The sequence below is a fragment of the Phyllostomus discolor genome, chromosome 8 (genome assembly GCF_004126475.2).
Source record: "Phyllostomus discolor isolate MPI-MPIP mPhyDis1 chromosome 8, mPhyDis1.pri.v3, whole genome shotgun sequence".
Classification (NCBI taxonomy): Eukaryota; Metazoa; Chordata; class Mammalia; order Chiroptera; family Phyllostomidae; genus Phyllostomus; species Phyllostomus discolor.
In genome coordinates, this window is record NC_040910.2 from 114,669,888 (window position 1) to 114,686,441 (window position 16,554).

General features: G+C 61.0%; 1 protein-coding gene across 1 annotated transcript in view; it reads left to right on the top strand.

The window, feature by feature from the left end:
* The window catches only part of TBCD (tubulin folding cofactor D), a 130,618-nt gene that overhangs the window by 77,231 nt on the left and 36,833 nt on the right, over positions 1–16,554 (top strand). Inside the window, exon 14 of the mRNA XM_036034290.1 lies at positions 12,187–12,343. Coding sequence (XP_035890183.1) covers positions 12,187–12,343 — 157 coding nt within the window. The remainder of the gene's footprint in view (positions 1–12,186; positions 12,344–16,554) is intronic.

The window sequence follows — 16,554 nt, forward strand, 5'->3', positions numbered from 1 at the left end:
TGGTTTTTTAATGGCAGATCTTTTTATGAATCCTTTAATGAGAATCTTGCCACCTGGAAGAAACCCTTTGCCTACTAAACTCATTTCTGCACTTCCCCAGCTGCGTCACTGCCTGTCCTGCCCGCAGTGTGCCCCCGGGGGGTAGAATGTGTTGAGGGCTGGCTGACTCGACTGGGTGGCTCTGCAGGTAAGGCCACTGGGATGCCATCGCACTTGAACTTCGGGTTTGCTGGGAACGTGCAGGCGCGTTTCTTCCAGCGACGCTGCCCTGAGGACCGGCCAGCCAGTTGGCCGGGTGTGCCCTGTGGACGAGGGCCCAGTGGGGGCTGGGGTTTCCTGTGCCGGGGGGGGGGGTGGCCACGGTTTCTTTGTGCCTGTTTTCGCGCCGCCCGGTGTGGAGGTGCTGCGTGCAGAGGTGCCTCCCTCCACCACCTCCCGGGGCTGGGATGCTGGCGTGCTCCCGCCCTGCGAAAGCCCCGGTGGCCGAGGTCACTTGGTGAGGGCCTGCTCACTGGGAAGTGGGCTTGCGGTGGGCTCCTGAGAAGAGACCCCACGTCATGCCACGTGAGGAAACAGAGGCTTTGGTTTCTTGTGCCACGGGCAAGGCGCTGTGTCAGGACTAGGGGCCGTGCTGTGGTTTGGGAGCCGGTGAAGGGCCTCGCGTAGGCCCTGAAGTGGGCCCACGGGGCAGATGAGACGGGAGTCGCGGGAACCGGAGTCTGCAGGGACGCAGGGCTGACTGAGGGCTGGGGTGAGGACGGAGTGGCGCTGAGTTCCCCTGGGGACACAGCACGGCGGTGGGCTCGGGGGGCTTGCTGTCTCCTGGGCCGAGACGAGAGGAGGCCAAGGCTTGCCTGCCAGGCTGTGTGGAGTGGCCAGCTGTCTGCGGTCGGAAGAGAGGTGCACCCTCACCCGCCCAGGCTGCCCCTGGCCCATCTTCAGGGACCAGGAGAGAGTCATTGGCAGGGGCCGTGACTGGGTGGAACACAGGGGCAGGCTTGTCACCATCAGAACGGACGGCCTGCCACTTGCACCTCTGTGCTCCTCGGGCTGACCCTCTGATCCCGGGCAGTGCCCTTCCTTGGGCCTTGTGCTGCCGTAGGTCCAGACCAGGACCCCCCGCTTGGTGAGGCGGGGTCCAGACCAGGACCGTCCTCTGGGCCTGCCAGTTCTGAAGCCATGTGCAGACACTCTCGGGGCCGGTGAGGTCTGGGCACTGGGGCCGGAATCCAAGGCCGTGAGTCAGTGGCAAAACCGGTCCCTGACTTCCTGGTTAAGCCTTTAATTCTCCTGAATGCTTGTTTTCGCTTCTTTCAAGTTGTTGTGCTGGGGCCGCCCTGTCATCAGCGGTGGGTGGCTCCTACGCCAGCAGCCTGCTCCCAGCAGAGCAGCGCAGGGGCCCTCTCGCCCCACTCAGCCCCTTCCCCCTGCACTGGCCTCTGGCCAGCGGCAGGGCAGACGGCCGCTGGTCCCTGTGTGGTCTACTTGTCGGTCAGCAGAGAGACAGCCTCTGTCAATCACCTCTCACAGACAGGAGGGTCCTGGAGGGGTCATGGGAGCATGCAATTTGCAAAGAATGGTGACTTAGAACTAACAGACGTGGGCTCAGGCAGGGAAGCCAGCACCCCGGCCTGACGGCTCAGAGCCGGGGGAGCTGCTGACGTTTAAGGGGCTGGAGCAGCTGTCAGCTGCTGCGGGGCCTCCCTGGGCACTAGCTTTCCCCTTCGAGGGGTGGGGGGGGTCAGGTCCACCCGTCTGTTCCTTGGTCCCATCGTGTGGGCTGCCCTGGGCTGCGGTGGGCATGCCCTCGAACCCGGTTACCTGGACGGGGTGCTGGCGACGTGGTGGGGTGGGTAAACTCTCATGGAGGGGTCGTGCCTGTGAGTTTCCACGGGCCAGCTGCCCCTGGGTGGGCGCCGTGGGCGTGGTCTCGTCTGAGTCTGATGAGCCGAGGCCCTTCGCGGAGAGCGCTGCTCTTGGGGGCAGCGCCCGAGGTGCTGTGGTGCCCTGTCACCACTGTTGGTGAGGTGACAGCCGCACAGGCACGGCCCGGACCCCGAGGGAGAGTGCGCTGCAGTCTCGTGGGTGCCGTGTCCGGTGGGCAAAGTGGCGGGCCTCCCGTTCCTTCTCCCTGGAAGCCGGTCGCAGGCCCGGCTGCCACTTCCTCCCGACAGGAGGCTTGGCAGCAGTGGGATGGTGGGTCTGGGGAAATGTCTGGAAGCTGGGTTTTCAGTTTTGAGAGGCCTGAAAGGGGAGCATCTGGGTTGAGGTCCTGTTTTCCATTTGGGGACTATTCTGAGCAAAGTGTATTTTAGCTTCAGGGCGGTAGGGTGTGCTCGGCCTGCTGAGCACAGCCTGTTCGGGTCCTGTTTCCGGAGCAGGACTGTGAGGGTCTGGGAGGAGGAGGCGGGCTCCCTGCCACAGGAGGTGGGTGGGTGGGGGCAGCGGGAGGTGTGAGCCACAGGCTGTGCAGCTCGGATGCGAGTGTGAGGTGCTCAGGGCTGAGCCCAGAGCATGCGTCTGCACCGAGGTCCGCTGTCTCGGTCCCGGCCCTGGACCAGCCCTGCAGACCTGCTCTCGGGGGCGGTCTTGCCCACGGAGTGGGCACCGGGCCCCCCCCCCCCCATGGGGTGCTCTCGGGGAGAGGGGGAGAGCCGTCCTGTGCCCTCCCAGTTCTCCCCGAGGGGTCTCACTTCTCAATTCCTCGAGAGACACGGCCTGGGCCACAGTGTGAGACCTGCCACGTGGTCCGCTGGCCGCAAACCAGCGGTGTTGTCCTTGCTGCTCCTCAGCCAGGGCTGGTGCCCAGGGGTGGTGCCTCAACCAGGGGTGGTGCCCCGCCGACGTCCCCCAGGGCAGGCGCACTTCACTCTCTTTGTAGTGATTCTGGGGGCACGGCAGGGCTGAACCCTCGGCGGAGGTGTTCCGCCCTCAGGAGACAGTGTGTGCGGATGCTGAGGAGAGCTGCCCACGGGGTCCGGGACGTGGGCCTGATGCAGCCCACCCGCCCCCTGCCCTGGGCTGGTTGGTTGTCCTCTGACCAGACCCGAGTGACATTTGTGACTCGAACACCACTCATGCGTGTTGACACGTGTGGGTGGCCAGGCCGCGGAGGGACACACACTGCAGCAGAAGCACCTTCTCAACAGTCACGTTTGCCTTCCAAGATACTTTCAGTGACCTTTTCACGATAAAGAATAAGCCTCTTTCCTGGTTTTTGTTTATTTTTAATAATCTGAGAATAGGTTCGATGCTTCCCTTACTCTTTGTGGCTTGTTTTCGAGGGTTGGCCCTCTGCAGGATGTTGTGAAAATGCGGGACGTGCCCTGCCCACTCCTTGGTCTGCTGAGGGGCAGCTGCCCGCGGTCCAGGCTGGTCCCGCTGGCCCTGTGTCCCTAGGGAGGAGGCCCGACCCCTCCCGAGTCTGGACCCTGCAGGGCACAGACGAGATGGGGGGAGCCTCTCCGGGACGTGCGTGGGGGGCACGGCACTCCTGTCTGAGGCTCAGGGCAGCTAGGAAGTGGCTGTGGGGAGGGCAGGGTGGACCCTGGAGGTGGACAGCTGGCCCGAGGGAGTATACCGCCGGCCTGTGCTGGGACCCCGTGTCCCCTCCTGAGCATCACACCCTGGCCTTCTGAGCAGCAGCTTGTTGCCAGCTGGAGCTGAGAGGTGTCCTCTGCGGGGCCAGGTGGTTGCCACGCTGGAGGGACCCGGCTGGCAGGAGTGGCAGCTGCCCACTACGGACAGTCCCCGAGCTGCGGCGAGGAGGTGCTTTAGCTCCTGCTGCCTCGGCACTGGCTCGCCGCCCCCCGCCCCCCCCCCCCCCCCCCCCGGTTCCACAGCGGGTGGCCTGGGCGCACACCTGTGCCTGCACTGTCCATCCAGGGACCGGTGCCCAGCAGCTGGTTCAGGGTCAGGCCTGTGGACGGGACGCGAGGTCACCGTCGCCACCGCCTGCTGCGTCGATGCAAGTGCCAGGCTTGCTGTCGAACGTTGGCTTCTGCCCCAGGCCCCTCAGGAGCCGTTCCCGCCGCCTCGCTTCCCACGTCTGTGCATGTCCACGCGCCGCACCTCGGCCTCCCCCCCTGCTGGGGGTAGCCACTGTCTCTCACGTGTGGGAGCTCTCTGCACACCCTCTTACACTCACCTCGCCTATTTGCTCACGTGCGGTCGACTGATGCTGGAAACACTTCAGTGTCATCTGTGAGCCGGGTCCTCTGGTTCCTCCTCTGCCCCCTGGAAATGTGTCCCCATCCTAAATAGACCAACCTACTTGTTTTTCCCCCCAACCGTTTAGTAGTTTCGTTTTAAAAACATCTCAGGATCTTTAATTGCTTGGGTTGCTTTGGTGAATTGTGTTCATCAGTGAGTCCTGAGCGTGCATCCTGTGTGTCTTGTGGGGCACGCTGGCGGGGCCCAGCCAGGGAGGGGACCGTGGTGGGCGGGCAGGACACTGGGCTCAGCCCAGGCAGCAGGGCCCTCCCTCCAGACGGCAGAGCGGGCCAGGCCCGGGCCCGGCTCCGGCTCCTCGCCGGCGCCACGTGGCTGTGTCGCTGTGCTGCCCCAAGTCCCGCTGTGCTGCCCTCGCGTCGGAACTGTCGAGGTTTGGCCTGACTTCCTTTCCTGCCTCATCAGCGCCCTGACCCTGTGTCCTTGCCCCCCCCCCCCCCCCCGGCTCTGCCGTCGGCCCCCTGCACAGGAGGCGCCGTGTCGCCCTGAGCAGCATGTCGCCTGCCCTCCGGAGTTTCCAGGCGCTTCTTAAACGTAGATATTTTACGTGTTTTACTGTTACCGCGAGTGGGGTGGTGTTACCCTTTATGCCCCCCCCCCCCCCACGGCTGGAGTGTGGGCAGAGGCACTGACGGCTGCACGTGCACCGGGTGTCCCGTTGCCTCTCTGAGCCCAGCGCAGCGTCACCACAGGCCCGACGCGTCCCCCGCGCCCTGCAGCTGCCCGGTCGCTGGTTCCCTCAGTTTGTCGGCTCGGCAGCGTCCCAGTCGCGCAGCAGCCGCGTCTGACTGCAGTGTTTCAGGCCCGAGGTTCCCCTCGGCTGTTGGGCGTGTCCCTTGTCCGCTCCTGTCCTTGCCGGGGGGTGTCCGCGGCGGGGCTGCGCTGGTGGGTTCAGGCACTCACCCCCAGAAGGGCGTCTGCACAGTTCCGGCTCTCTGGCTGCGTCTGCGTGGACACCAGTCGTCGCCGCCCTGGGACAGATGCCGGAGGGCCCCGTGGCCGGTCCCACAGTCAGCCTGGTCTCGGCAGCGTCGGCAGCGGGACAGGCAGCAGTCGAAGGGCCGAGAGACAGAGGAGTTTGCCGCTTTCAGACCAGTGGTTCTGGAAGATTCACTCTGAACACTCGACCCCCAGGTCCTCGGGGAGGAATTCCACTGCATCTGGGCGGCGTGGGGCAGCTGCCCCGCACCCCGTTGTCCGGCAGCGTCCTGGACAGCTCGGGGGCAGCCCTGGCTCCCCGCCGTGGCTGTGCGATGTGCGTGTTTAACCAGAGTCTCTAGCTGTTGGGGGCAGTCGGAGGATTTGTGGGATTTCACTGACTTTTTTCTTTTCTGCTTGAGGATGTGCTTATTGATTCCAGAGAGAGGGAAAAGGAGGGAGAATGGGGGGAGAGAAACATCAATCAGTTGCCTCCCATATGCACCCTGACCAGGGATTGAACCTGCCACCTTTAGCTTGCGGGACGACACCCACCCCCACCAGGCACACAGGCCAGGGCTGCGGTGTGGAATCTTTGTATTCACAGTTAGCTGGCTGCACCCAGTGCCGACGACCCCAGTTTTGTTGGCAGCACCCAAAGCACCGTCGTGGGAGCTGGCCGAGCAGATGCCTTCCTCGCTCCGTCAGGCCCGGTCAGGGCTGGACCTTGGCCACGGCAGCTTGTTCCATCTGGGGGCGTTGGCCTTGGCCTCCACAAGGGCCTTGGTGTGTTGTCTCCTGTTGTCTCGTGGCTGACCCCGTGGTGGGGAGAGCGTGGTGGTGGCAGCGTGGTCAGCTTCCTTCTCCTGGGGGTGGTGCTCCGAGGACGGGTAGCAGCCTGCAGGGCTGCGGTGACTTTGGCCGTCGGAAGGTGGGTGATGTGCGGAGCTCCTTTTTGGGGTGCCTTTCAGCACGGCCTTCTCCGCCTTCAGAGCCTTGGCTCGGACTTCGGCTTCGGGAGGGGCAGGGGCTTTCTTTGCTTTTGGTGCTGCCCTTTCTCTTCGTGGCTCCCAGGGGACGCCGGCTCCTCCCGCGGGTCAGGCCCAGCCGCGGCTCTGGCCCTGGGCCAGTGGTGTGCCGGGACGGCCTCCACGCCCCCATGCCTCGGGGCCGGGCCACGGCCACGGCCACGGCCACGCAGGAGTGCAGTGCTTCTCGCTTGTGCCTCCGCGGTGCTCTGTGTTCGCTCCAGAGGGCCCCGCCCCAGACGGGCCTGCGGCTCTGACGGTGACGCCCCTCTCCCCTGGGCTCGCGTCTCTCACGCGAGGGCATGCGGCTGACGTGTGTCACGATGGCGGCAGTGTCCCCCGAGCCTTCACGGTGTGCCGCGTGTGCTGGGGGTGCCCCTGGACTTTGGGGGAGCTCCCGGCTCGGTCCCGGGACTAACAAGCCCTGGCTGCCCACCACGGCTTGGTGGGCAGCGCGGGGTGGGTCTCCTGGCCCAGCCCGGCCACGAGCAGTACTTGCCCAGATGGGAGGCACTGGCCAGGGCCCACCCCAGCAGCACAGGGTGGGGGGCAGGGCCTGGCCAGGGCACCCCAGGGGTGGTGGGCCGGGGTCCCGCAGCCCCCAAGGTGAGCTCACAGACTGCACCCTGCACGCACAGGGCCCTCAGGACAGTGTCTCAGAGGCGTCCTGTGGGAACTGAGCACCAGATGTCCATGGAATCAGGTATCGTGTCCATCATTTCCTCCCGCCCCTAGCCGTTTCAACACTGGCTTTTCCCTGAGCAAGTTGGACTGCATTTTTGAGGAAGGTATGATGGCTATTTGCACTCGTGGCCCAAACAGAAGTTCTGTGGTGATGGCCACACCCACTTCCAGGTACCTGGGGCTTTCCTGGCACCATCCGGGCTGGCGGCCTGTGGGTTTGCGTGCTGTATCGGCTCAGGGCTCCTGGGGGCCCGTGGGCTCCGTGTGTCCAAGGAGATGTCGTCCCAGTGCATCCTCCTCAGTGCATCCTGGGACGTGTCACCCCAGGGCATCACAGCAGATACAGCCCAGTGCATCCTGGGAGAGTCACCCTGTGCGGTCTGGGAGACACACCCAGTGCTATGGATGCCTTAAGTGAGGAACTTGTTTTTTAAATTAGTATAATTTATGACTTATCAAGACATGATATTGTGCCGGCCGTGTGATGATGTTTTTGGACAGGTTATTGGTACGCCCGCAGAGAGTGTCTGGGTTTCTCCTGCCCCCTGGGTGCACACCATGCGAGCCCTGGGTGGGGCCTGGCACCGCGAGGGTTAAGTCGCTCGCTCACCTGGAGGCTGCTGTGTCCTCAGGCGGCTGGTAGACAGATGACCTGCTGTCTGGAGAGGAGGGCATTTAGATCCCGGTGCTGGTGCTGGGCTCCGGGTCGCCAAAAGGAAGCCCTCTGGGCATGTTGTGTGTTTGACATGCACTCACCACATGTAATTGGAGCCTAGAAAAGGGTTTCGTCTAAAGCAGTCTAAGATTTTCCTTATTTTAAACCTGTTGAATCTGGAAAGAGTTGTTTTTGAATTTTTTCTTTAATGATGACTTTTTTCAGAGGTCTGGGACAAAGACTGTTTCTGCTCCGTGTGCTACCTCCTCTGGTCCTTGGGGGCCTGGGTGTCAGCGCTGGAAGCCCAGGGTACCCCTCTGCCCCGGAGAGGGGGAGAGGGGGCAGCAGCCCCAGCCCCAGCCCCAGCCCCGTCCTTCAGCTTCAGGTCACAGCTCTTCCTGTCTGCCTGGGGTGAATTGGAGCCGATAGGCTCATTTTTCACTTTCTTGTTAAAGAAATCTGTTGTCTTCTCAGCTGTCTTACTTTCTGCAAATTAAGCTCCTTTCCGGTGACCCACGAGGGGGCTGTTCCTACTGTCCCTCCCCATGCTTGGCGGTGGCCCTGCTTTACCTGCCCTTGAGGGCCAGCCACCCCGTGGGTGGTGGGTGTGATGGAGGGGCCGTCCGTCTGAGGTCTCTGAGCAGGATGGCAGGGTAGAGTTGTGGCGGCTGTGTGGGGAACTGGGCTGCAAGGCAGGCGAGGCGGGCTCTGCCCAGCCTGTGGGTGGGGCCGCAGGGAGGCCCAGGAGGCCAGGTGGGGCAGGGCACCGACAGGCAGCCTCAGTCGGGTGGAGCCTGGTGCCAGTGGCAGCTCCCAGCCCTCTCATGGCTGACCGGTTGCCGTGATTTGAGACTGAGAAGTGGGCCAGATGGACCGAAGGTTCAGCTCACTAGGCTGTCGATTTCCCTGAAAATAAATGCCAGTCAAACCACGCAAGAGCCTCTGTCAGTGCTGAGGCCGTTGTCCGTCAGTGGAATGCAAGTCAGCGGTTTCTGTCCTTTTCCCCGTCGCTCACCGGCCGTCCTAGCCGACACAAACGACACTTCAGGAAGCCATCTCAGTGTGATTTGGGGCCAGACACTTGGGCTCCCCAAGTGGAGGGCAGGCTCTGGGGGTCAGCAGCTCAGTGACCTCAGGAGTTGGTGAGCAGGTGAGGGGTGGGAGCTCTGACCCCGAGGAAGTGGGCTTCTCCCGGGGGACGCCAGGCCTTTCTGAGTGCAGTGGCTTGGGGGGGGGGGAGTGTCTGCCTGAACAGACGTCGAGGTGCTGACCGCTGTCACTCCTAGTTGTCTGTTTTGAAATTGATTTTGTCCTGTGGACCGATAAATTGGGACTCAGCCGTGAGCACCCAGATCTCCTTCCGGCTGTAGAGTTGCTGAATGGTCTCACCCAGAACTCCCTGGGTGGCCGTGTTCCAGATGTGGGGGCAGCGAGGCCCCATAGGCTGCGCTTCCCTGCTGAAGGTGCCACAGCCGATTAGTTTTGACGTGTGTCAGGCCACGAGCGGGCTCCCCTGTCAGCACAGAAAGTGAGCGTGAGCAGCCCCAGAAAACGAGGTGTTGCAGGTAAAACAGCTGCGGACCAGTTGTGAGCGTCATGGATTCGGTATAGTGCAGGTAGGGACAGTCATTTAAAAGTCACCGACGAGATGGAACTGCGTGATCCACGACGGCTAAAGGCAGGGCCCCCTGTTTGGGTTGGCGTTTGCGTGTGCTTCACAAGTCTTCATTGTGAGCTTCACTTGTTTTTAAAGATTTACTTATTACTCTTTTGTAGAGAGAGGAGAAGAGAGGGAGGCAGAGGGAGAGAAACACTGATGTGCGAGACCAGGAACCTGGTCTGCAACCCAGGCACGTGTCTTGACTGGGAATCGAACTGGCGACCTTTAGATGGGGGGCTGACACCTGACCCACAGAGCCGCACCAGCCAGGGCTGTAGGCTTCACTTCAGGAGGTTAGCAGGAGACACTCACGAGGAAGGGTGGGGGTTCTTTCAGGACGTGGGGCACAGCTTCCCCTGTGCCGCCGGATGGAGGCAGAACTCCATTGGCTTCCGTGGCCTCTGTCCAGCGCGGCTCCCCTGGTTCTGGGGTGCTGTGCAGGTGGGAGGCCGAGAGGGCTGTGAGGCCAGTGGGGAGCTGTGCCCCAGAGGGTGGCGCGGCCTCCAGCTGAGGTGGGACGTGAGGGGAGATGGGCTCAGTTTCGGATGTTGTGGAATTTGAGGGGCCTTTGGCACATCCCGAGTGGGGTGTCCTGCTGCTGTTGGGTTGAGGAAACGCGAACCTGGCAAGAGAGTGGGCTCCGTGTTGGGGGTCCTCAGCATGCACAGCTGCAGAGCGAGGCCAGCTGCAGGCTTGGTGACCTCAGCGCTCACGGCCAGAAGCCCTGGAGCACCCTGTCCTGCATCAGACCCCTGAGTCCCTGCCGACCCGTGAGCCGCGGCGTCCCCGAGTTCCCTCTCCTGGCCGAGGTGGGTGGGATTGATGAGGTGGTGTCTTTGAGCCTGTTGTTTCACATTGCACTTATTTTATGTGACTCAAAGTAAATTTATGTGAACATTTTATAATCTTACTAAATTATCGTGTATATGAAATAAACTGTACAGAATCACATCCATTTTCTGTTGCAGTTTATATAGAATGAGGTAATCTTGGGTGTAGGAAGGCAGAAGGGAAATTTGTGTATAATATTCATAGCCCTGCATTGTTTTTTTGTTTTTTTGTTTTGCCTCAGTCTATTTTTAGGCATGTTTTCCTGGGAGATTATTTCTGTGTTGCGAGGTACATGTGTGAGTAGTTGATACCTGGAGTGTTGTTCTTAGGCCTTTCTAAGTCACAGTGTCAGCCTCCTGAGGCGGGCGGGGCGGGGGGGCGTGTGCGGTGTGCAGGTGGGTGTGCGGCGGGCCTCCTGGGCGCTGGCGGGCAGGCTCCCACTGTGCCGTCGCTCTCGCCACGGGCATTCGTCCTCTTTGCCCAGTGGCGGGTCTCCCCCCGTCTGGTGCCGGGACCGCACCGCGGTTCCCGAGCGAGGGCTGCGTGCAGGGCGCCTGCAGGTCCGCAGCGGCCGGCGGCTGCGGCGTGGGAAGCCGTGCAGCTGCTTTACCCTGCAGACCTCCCCTTCCGGGAGCAGCGGCAGGCAGGGCCGTGAGGCCGCGGTGCACAGAGAGGCTGTGGCGTGCGCGCACACAGGACGGGGGCCGACGCACGCCTGGCTCCCGCGGCCCGTCGTACGGTCCTGCCCAGTGTCGGGCGTCCACCGGAGAGAAGCAGGGCCCCAGGCCCACTCCTGATCCCTTCTGACACCACCGTTCAGGGTGCTTCAGGGCAGCGCCTGTGTCTGTTTGGGGTGGTGAGCTGGGACTTTCAGGAAATGCTACTTAGTGTGACTTGAAGAAACAATTTAACGTTGTCTTCAGTTTTTACTTTTCATTTTTTTAAATATTTTATTTATATTTTGGACAGAGGGGAAGGGAGGGAGAAAGAGAGGGGGAGAAATATCTGTGTGTAGTTGCCTCTCATGCGCCCCTAGCTGGGAACCTGGCCCGAAACCCAGGCTTGGGCCCTGACAGGGAATTGAACCTGCGACCCTTTGGTTTGCAGGCTGATGCTCAGTCCACTGAGCTACATAAGCCAGGGACATTGTCTTTAATTTTTAAGTTAATTTTTTAAGTCTTTTCTCTTACATCTTTAAATTATAATTATTTTAAAAGGCTTGGAAAATTGTTTGATTTACGCAATTAATTACATTTTCTTATACTTTTTAAGCCCTATGCGTGAATGTGATATATATAAAGCGAAACTTGCCAGGTCCCTGAAATACATGAATCTAAGAAATTTAACATAAAATGGTAAAATCTCAGCTCTTTTAAACATCAAATACCCACACCACATGTCTCAAAATTCTGTCATATCTTTATATCAAAAGTCACTTATGTAATATTAATCAATTAGACGTTTTGAAATGGAAGCAGGATAATGTGTTATGTATTTCAAGTTACCATAAGTGTTAGATATTTCAGATAACCACATGTGTGTAGATCGTCCCTAGGGTTAATGGAGAAGCATGGAAGGCCCGGGGGTCGGCTCTGTCATTGCTGTGGTTGTCAGTTCTGAAAACCCCCAGGCGGCGGACACCCTCGGAGCAGAGTCTGGACCCCTGGGTCCCGGGCTCTCCTGTCCTCCCTGGGTCGTGCGGCAGGTGCCTGCTTCGGGCCCGAACTAGAGGCCGATGCATCTTCTAGGGCATCCTCGACCGACCACAAGACTCCGGGACCGTTGTCCAGTGGTGTCGCCGGCCCTTCTCCCGCCACCAGGGCTCTCAGAGCCCATCATCCTCGGGGCCTGGGCCCCTCGTTCCTCAGTCTCCTGGGTCCCGCCGCATCGGGTCCCACGGTGTCCCTCTGGTGGCCCTTGTGTGGGACCTTGCACCTCTGTGTGCTTTTTGGGCAGCTTTAAAGGAAACTTTTCACTTGACTCGTGGACTTCTGTTTGCCTTCCACGTGTTTTCCTGACAAGGCCGTAACTTGCACAGCATGACCTTGGGGCGGACTACGCCTGGCGGCTGGCTGTACCTGCCCCTGTTGGGTGCTGGGGTGCCCCCGCTGCTGTGTCTTCAAACCAGCTGCCTCCACTGTCTCATTCGGTCTCATTCGGTCCCCATCTCCCCTGCCCAGTGGTCGCCGTGATCCTGAAGGCGCTGACCTACGAGGAGAAGCGGGGCGCCTGCAGCGTGGGCGCCAACGTCCGGGACGCCGCCTGCTACGTGTGCTGGGCCTTCGCACGCGCCTACGAGCCTCAGGAGCTGAAGCCCTTCGTGGCCGAGATTTCGAGGTACAGCCTGTTCCGGTCGTGGCGGTCCGGTCCGCCTCTGGCAAAGTCGTAGAGTATCTGACTCCTCCTGCCTCCTCCTCCGCCGGAGAAGGGCGTAGAGACAAGGCTGAGGGCTTGGGGGGCCGAGGTCCTGGTAACTGTCGGCCTGTCCCCGCCACTCGCCCCTCACCAGCCCCCTGGGCCGTGGCTCCCCCTGCCAGCAGCTCAGGGCCCGGCCCTGGGAGAACGGGGGGGGGGGGGGGGGGTTGCTGTCTCCCGAGGCTGCGGGCGAGGCTCTTCCTGCCGCTCACCTGCAAGTGGCTTCTGTAACGAGAAGGGGCAGCAGAAGCAGCGGCTCCCTTGGTGCTGGGTGCTTCCGCTGTCACAGACTCTGGGCTGGCACCGTGCCACCCTGTGTCCAGTGCTGGCGGGGCGGTGGGCACCCTGGTGACGCTACAACCCTGGTGACACCCGCCCACCGGTGGGCAGCTGACAGTGCTGAGGGAGACGCCGGAGCCCCGCGGCGTGTCCCTGGCTCCTGATGGGGCCACTCCCGCTTCGTAGGGAGAGCAGCCCCGGCATCGGCCCTACTTCTTCGGTCTGACATGTGTCAGCACGGTGAACGTGGCAGCTGTCCGTGCCGCCCCTTTCCCCGAGGACTCTCGGAGCAGTAGGGCGGAAGGCTGAGGGTTGGCAGAGGAAATTGGAACATGGTAAAATCTTAGGAAATAAAGGCTTTCAAAACCTGCCAACGCTAATTCGAAACAAATTTATGTGGAAACTTACTTTCTGGTATTGTAAAAGGAAGAGTCACCGCACCCCCACAGATGGGTGCCTCCAAGCGCCCGAAGGAGCGGGCAGCTGAGCCTGCGCCCGCCCTCGCCCACCCGCGCGGCGTGGTGCGGCCTGCACAGGCCGTGCTCCCCTGGGACAGCGGGAGCGCCGGCACAGGGCGAGCGGCGGCCACATACCTGCTCTCTGTTTGGGGCGGAAGCTTCTGAGCCCCCGCTCTGCAGGGGCCTGTGTCCCTCGTGATGGGGAGAGCAGTGGCGCTGGCCAGCGGCCCCAGCCCTCACGTCCCCTGGGGCCCGTGCGGCAGACAGGGCTGGCTGTCTTCTCCCCAGGGCCCTGGCTCCTGAAACACAGGCTCTTGCAGCCTCGAGCCAGTGATCCCTGCTTTCTGCAGTTTCTGGAACCTGTTGCCATGCTGATGGCGTCAGCGACTCTGTAAAGTGCAGCGTCAGCCCGTGGTGAGCCTGAGCGTGACGTGGGGTGCAGCTGACGTCACTGGCTCAGTTCTGTGGGTTCCAGGGTGGGCGGGCCTGCGCCCGTGGACCTTCGGCACATGCCCGGGCAAGGCCAGCACGGCGGCCTGCCTGGGCCACTGCCGAGCCACGTGGGTCTGACACGGGGCTTCCTTCCCCAGCGTGTGTGTCCCTGCACGCCAGCACTGAGTTCTCGTGGAGACTGGAGGGTGCCGGACAGCGGACTCCAGGGGCCCCTCCGCTCCTCAGAGGAGGAAAGCCAGATGTGGGGCCCACCGAGCTGCCGCGCGCCCAGCTTTCTGGGTGTGGCATGTGGCGGGACCAGGCAGCGAAGAGCCCAGAGCCGGGGCTGAGTGGGTCCCCGGCCTTGGTCTCTCTGCCCCTGTCAGCAGAGGGGACTTGGATTGGCTGCAGCTGGGAGGGTGGAGCCAAGCCCATCCTGGGGGGTCTGGAGGGTAGGGGGCCAGCAGGACCCCTGCCACCATGTCTGGATGGTGACAGGAGGGCAGGAGGGGGTTGTTGGGGACACTCACCTCTCTCAGGAGCTGGGACTCATTTTAAGAACGTGACCAAACATGAGGGACCAGGGACACTTGCCCTGATGGTGGCCAGTGTTCTCAGCAGAAACTCCTGTGGTTGCACTTGGGCCCTTTGATCTCAGGGGAGGTTACTTTTCCTCGACTCTCTGGGCATGCCCCAGGCGTCGCTCACGTACTCACCAGCAGCGTCCCACTCAGAACCCTCCCGCTGGCAGGGCACCCGGACTCCTGCTCAGCAGCCTTCCCAATTCCTCCTAATTAGCACTGGAGCTAGCGGCCTCCTGGAGTTTCTGCCTGACGGGGCGCCTCTAACCCCCTTTCCCCGGGCCCCTCCCAGGATCAGATCACAGGTGCCCTCTGGAGCCGCGCCTGGGCCCGGCAGGCTTTCCCGTCCAGTTTGGCAGGTTCTGGGAGCCAGGGCTGCAGCCCTTCCTGGTCCGTCCGCAGGCTGGGGCGGGTGGGGAGGGAGGCTGGGAGGTGACTCACCGAGAGCCCGAGGACGCTGCTGGCCCAGGAGTATCGGTTGGGGTGTGTCCTTCAAGAGCTGCCTCCTTCTGTGTGTAATAAGTGACCGCATTTTAATTGTCAGCTTTTAAGCCCATTAATCCTGCCACCTGATAAAAGGCTGATACCTTTATACTTTCACAAACTCTTCAGTGGATCTTGCAAAAGTTGACACTAGAGGTCAAAGTGTAATTCTCTCAGTGAAATTCGAACGTCTGATGAAGAGAGTCCTGTGGCGGCAGCGCGGCCAAGGCCCCCACCTGCTGAGCGGTCTGGGGTGGGCTGTGCAGGCTGCCCCCGCACACCTGTGTGGGTGGGTGCAGGGCTCGGCCGCCCACTTGCTCGGGCGCTTGGAGGAACCCACCTGTGGGTGTGGGGTGGCTCTGTTGTAGAACACCAGAAGGAAAGTTTTCAGGCAGGCGACTGCTTTGAATTAGTGTTGGCAGGTTTTGAAAGCTTGTATTTCCTAAGATTATACACAGAGTCTGAGCCGGAATAATTTTTTTTGTGGAAAGTAAATAGGGCTTTCTGAAAAACTGGGTGTGATTGGAGATCAGTGAAACACACGAAGGTAAAACGGCACAGAACGGCTGTGCTTCACCGAGGAAACACCTTCTCCCCGGCAGTCGGGAAGCCGGCTTGCAAGGAGGACAGAAAAATGAGCCCCTGCAAGCCTGCTGGTTGGCACCGTCCAGCGATTTCCTCACCTGAAACTCTCTTGTAAGTCAAGGCCGTTGACAGCAGCCCGCAGGCTCCTCCCGAGCTGGGCAGCGCCCTGCGCGCCACAGCGGCAGGCCAGCGCCTGGGGATTGGCTCCCAGATCTCTCCCTCGAGGGCAGGCTTGTCCCGAAACGCCAGGAAGCGGCAGGCGTCGCTCAGAGCCACGTCTTGTTCTTACCGCGACCTTCTCCAGGGCTGCTTCCGCGGGGGGAGAGCCCTTGCGTTTTCCAGTGTTTTCCAGGAAAAGTTACGTGCTGATCGCAGACCCAAACGCCCCGCCCCCCACTCCCCCACCTGGTAAGCCTCTTCTTGGCCCTCATTCTAGCTCCACTGCGACTTAGGTGCTTTGGAAGGTCTTGTTGGAGCCTTCCTTCTTGTGAGGTAAAGGGAGAGGAGAGCTTGGCCACTGGCAGGCATTTCCACTCGATAAACAGCGTCGTCTGCAACTTCCAAACAGTGTGGACAAACTTTGAAATGATGGGATTACTGTTACTTAAGATAACAAGCAGCCGTGTGTTTTGCTTTTTATTGCTATAAAGCACTGTGTAAGCTAACAGAGGTGGGCTTCGGGACGTGAGCTGCGCCCTGCTGTAGCTGCTAATAAAAACCAGGAGCCCGGGCAGGTCGAGGCCTGCAGCTTCCCCGACTCGGACGAGGAGGGGTCCCTCTCCGTGTGGCACAGACCGGCCGTCTGTGTGGGGAAACGCTGGCGAGGCAGCGCCTGCTCTCCCGCAGCGAAGGCAAACAGGAGAAGACGCCCGAGACACGGCCCCGCCCCGGCAGACGCCTGCCGTGGGCCGTTGGGGCTGCTCTGCACATCCCCTCCGGCACGTGAGCCGTGCGAGTGACTCACGCGTGGCCTCTCCTGCTAAGGAAGACTGGGGGGGTGCATGGAATGGGGCCTGTGGTGCTTCCCTGCTCACGCTGAACCAGGACCATCATACCGGTTCCTGTGCGAGACTCACTAGTATTTGTAGACAAGCCAGTTTTGTTTCTCAGAGTGAAAGTAGTTAGAGTAATTCTCCAAATTTAGTCCAGATCAAAACAGTATTAAAAACCTGCTGCATTCCCCTGTTACATACCACAAATTGATTTGTTGAATTAACTCAAGAGTCTAAACTTGGTTGAAAGCTGTTTTTAGAGTGATACAGTTTGTCCTGTTGCTCTCTGAAGTTTGCTGAGATAGGAATAAAGAAGTGACCAT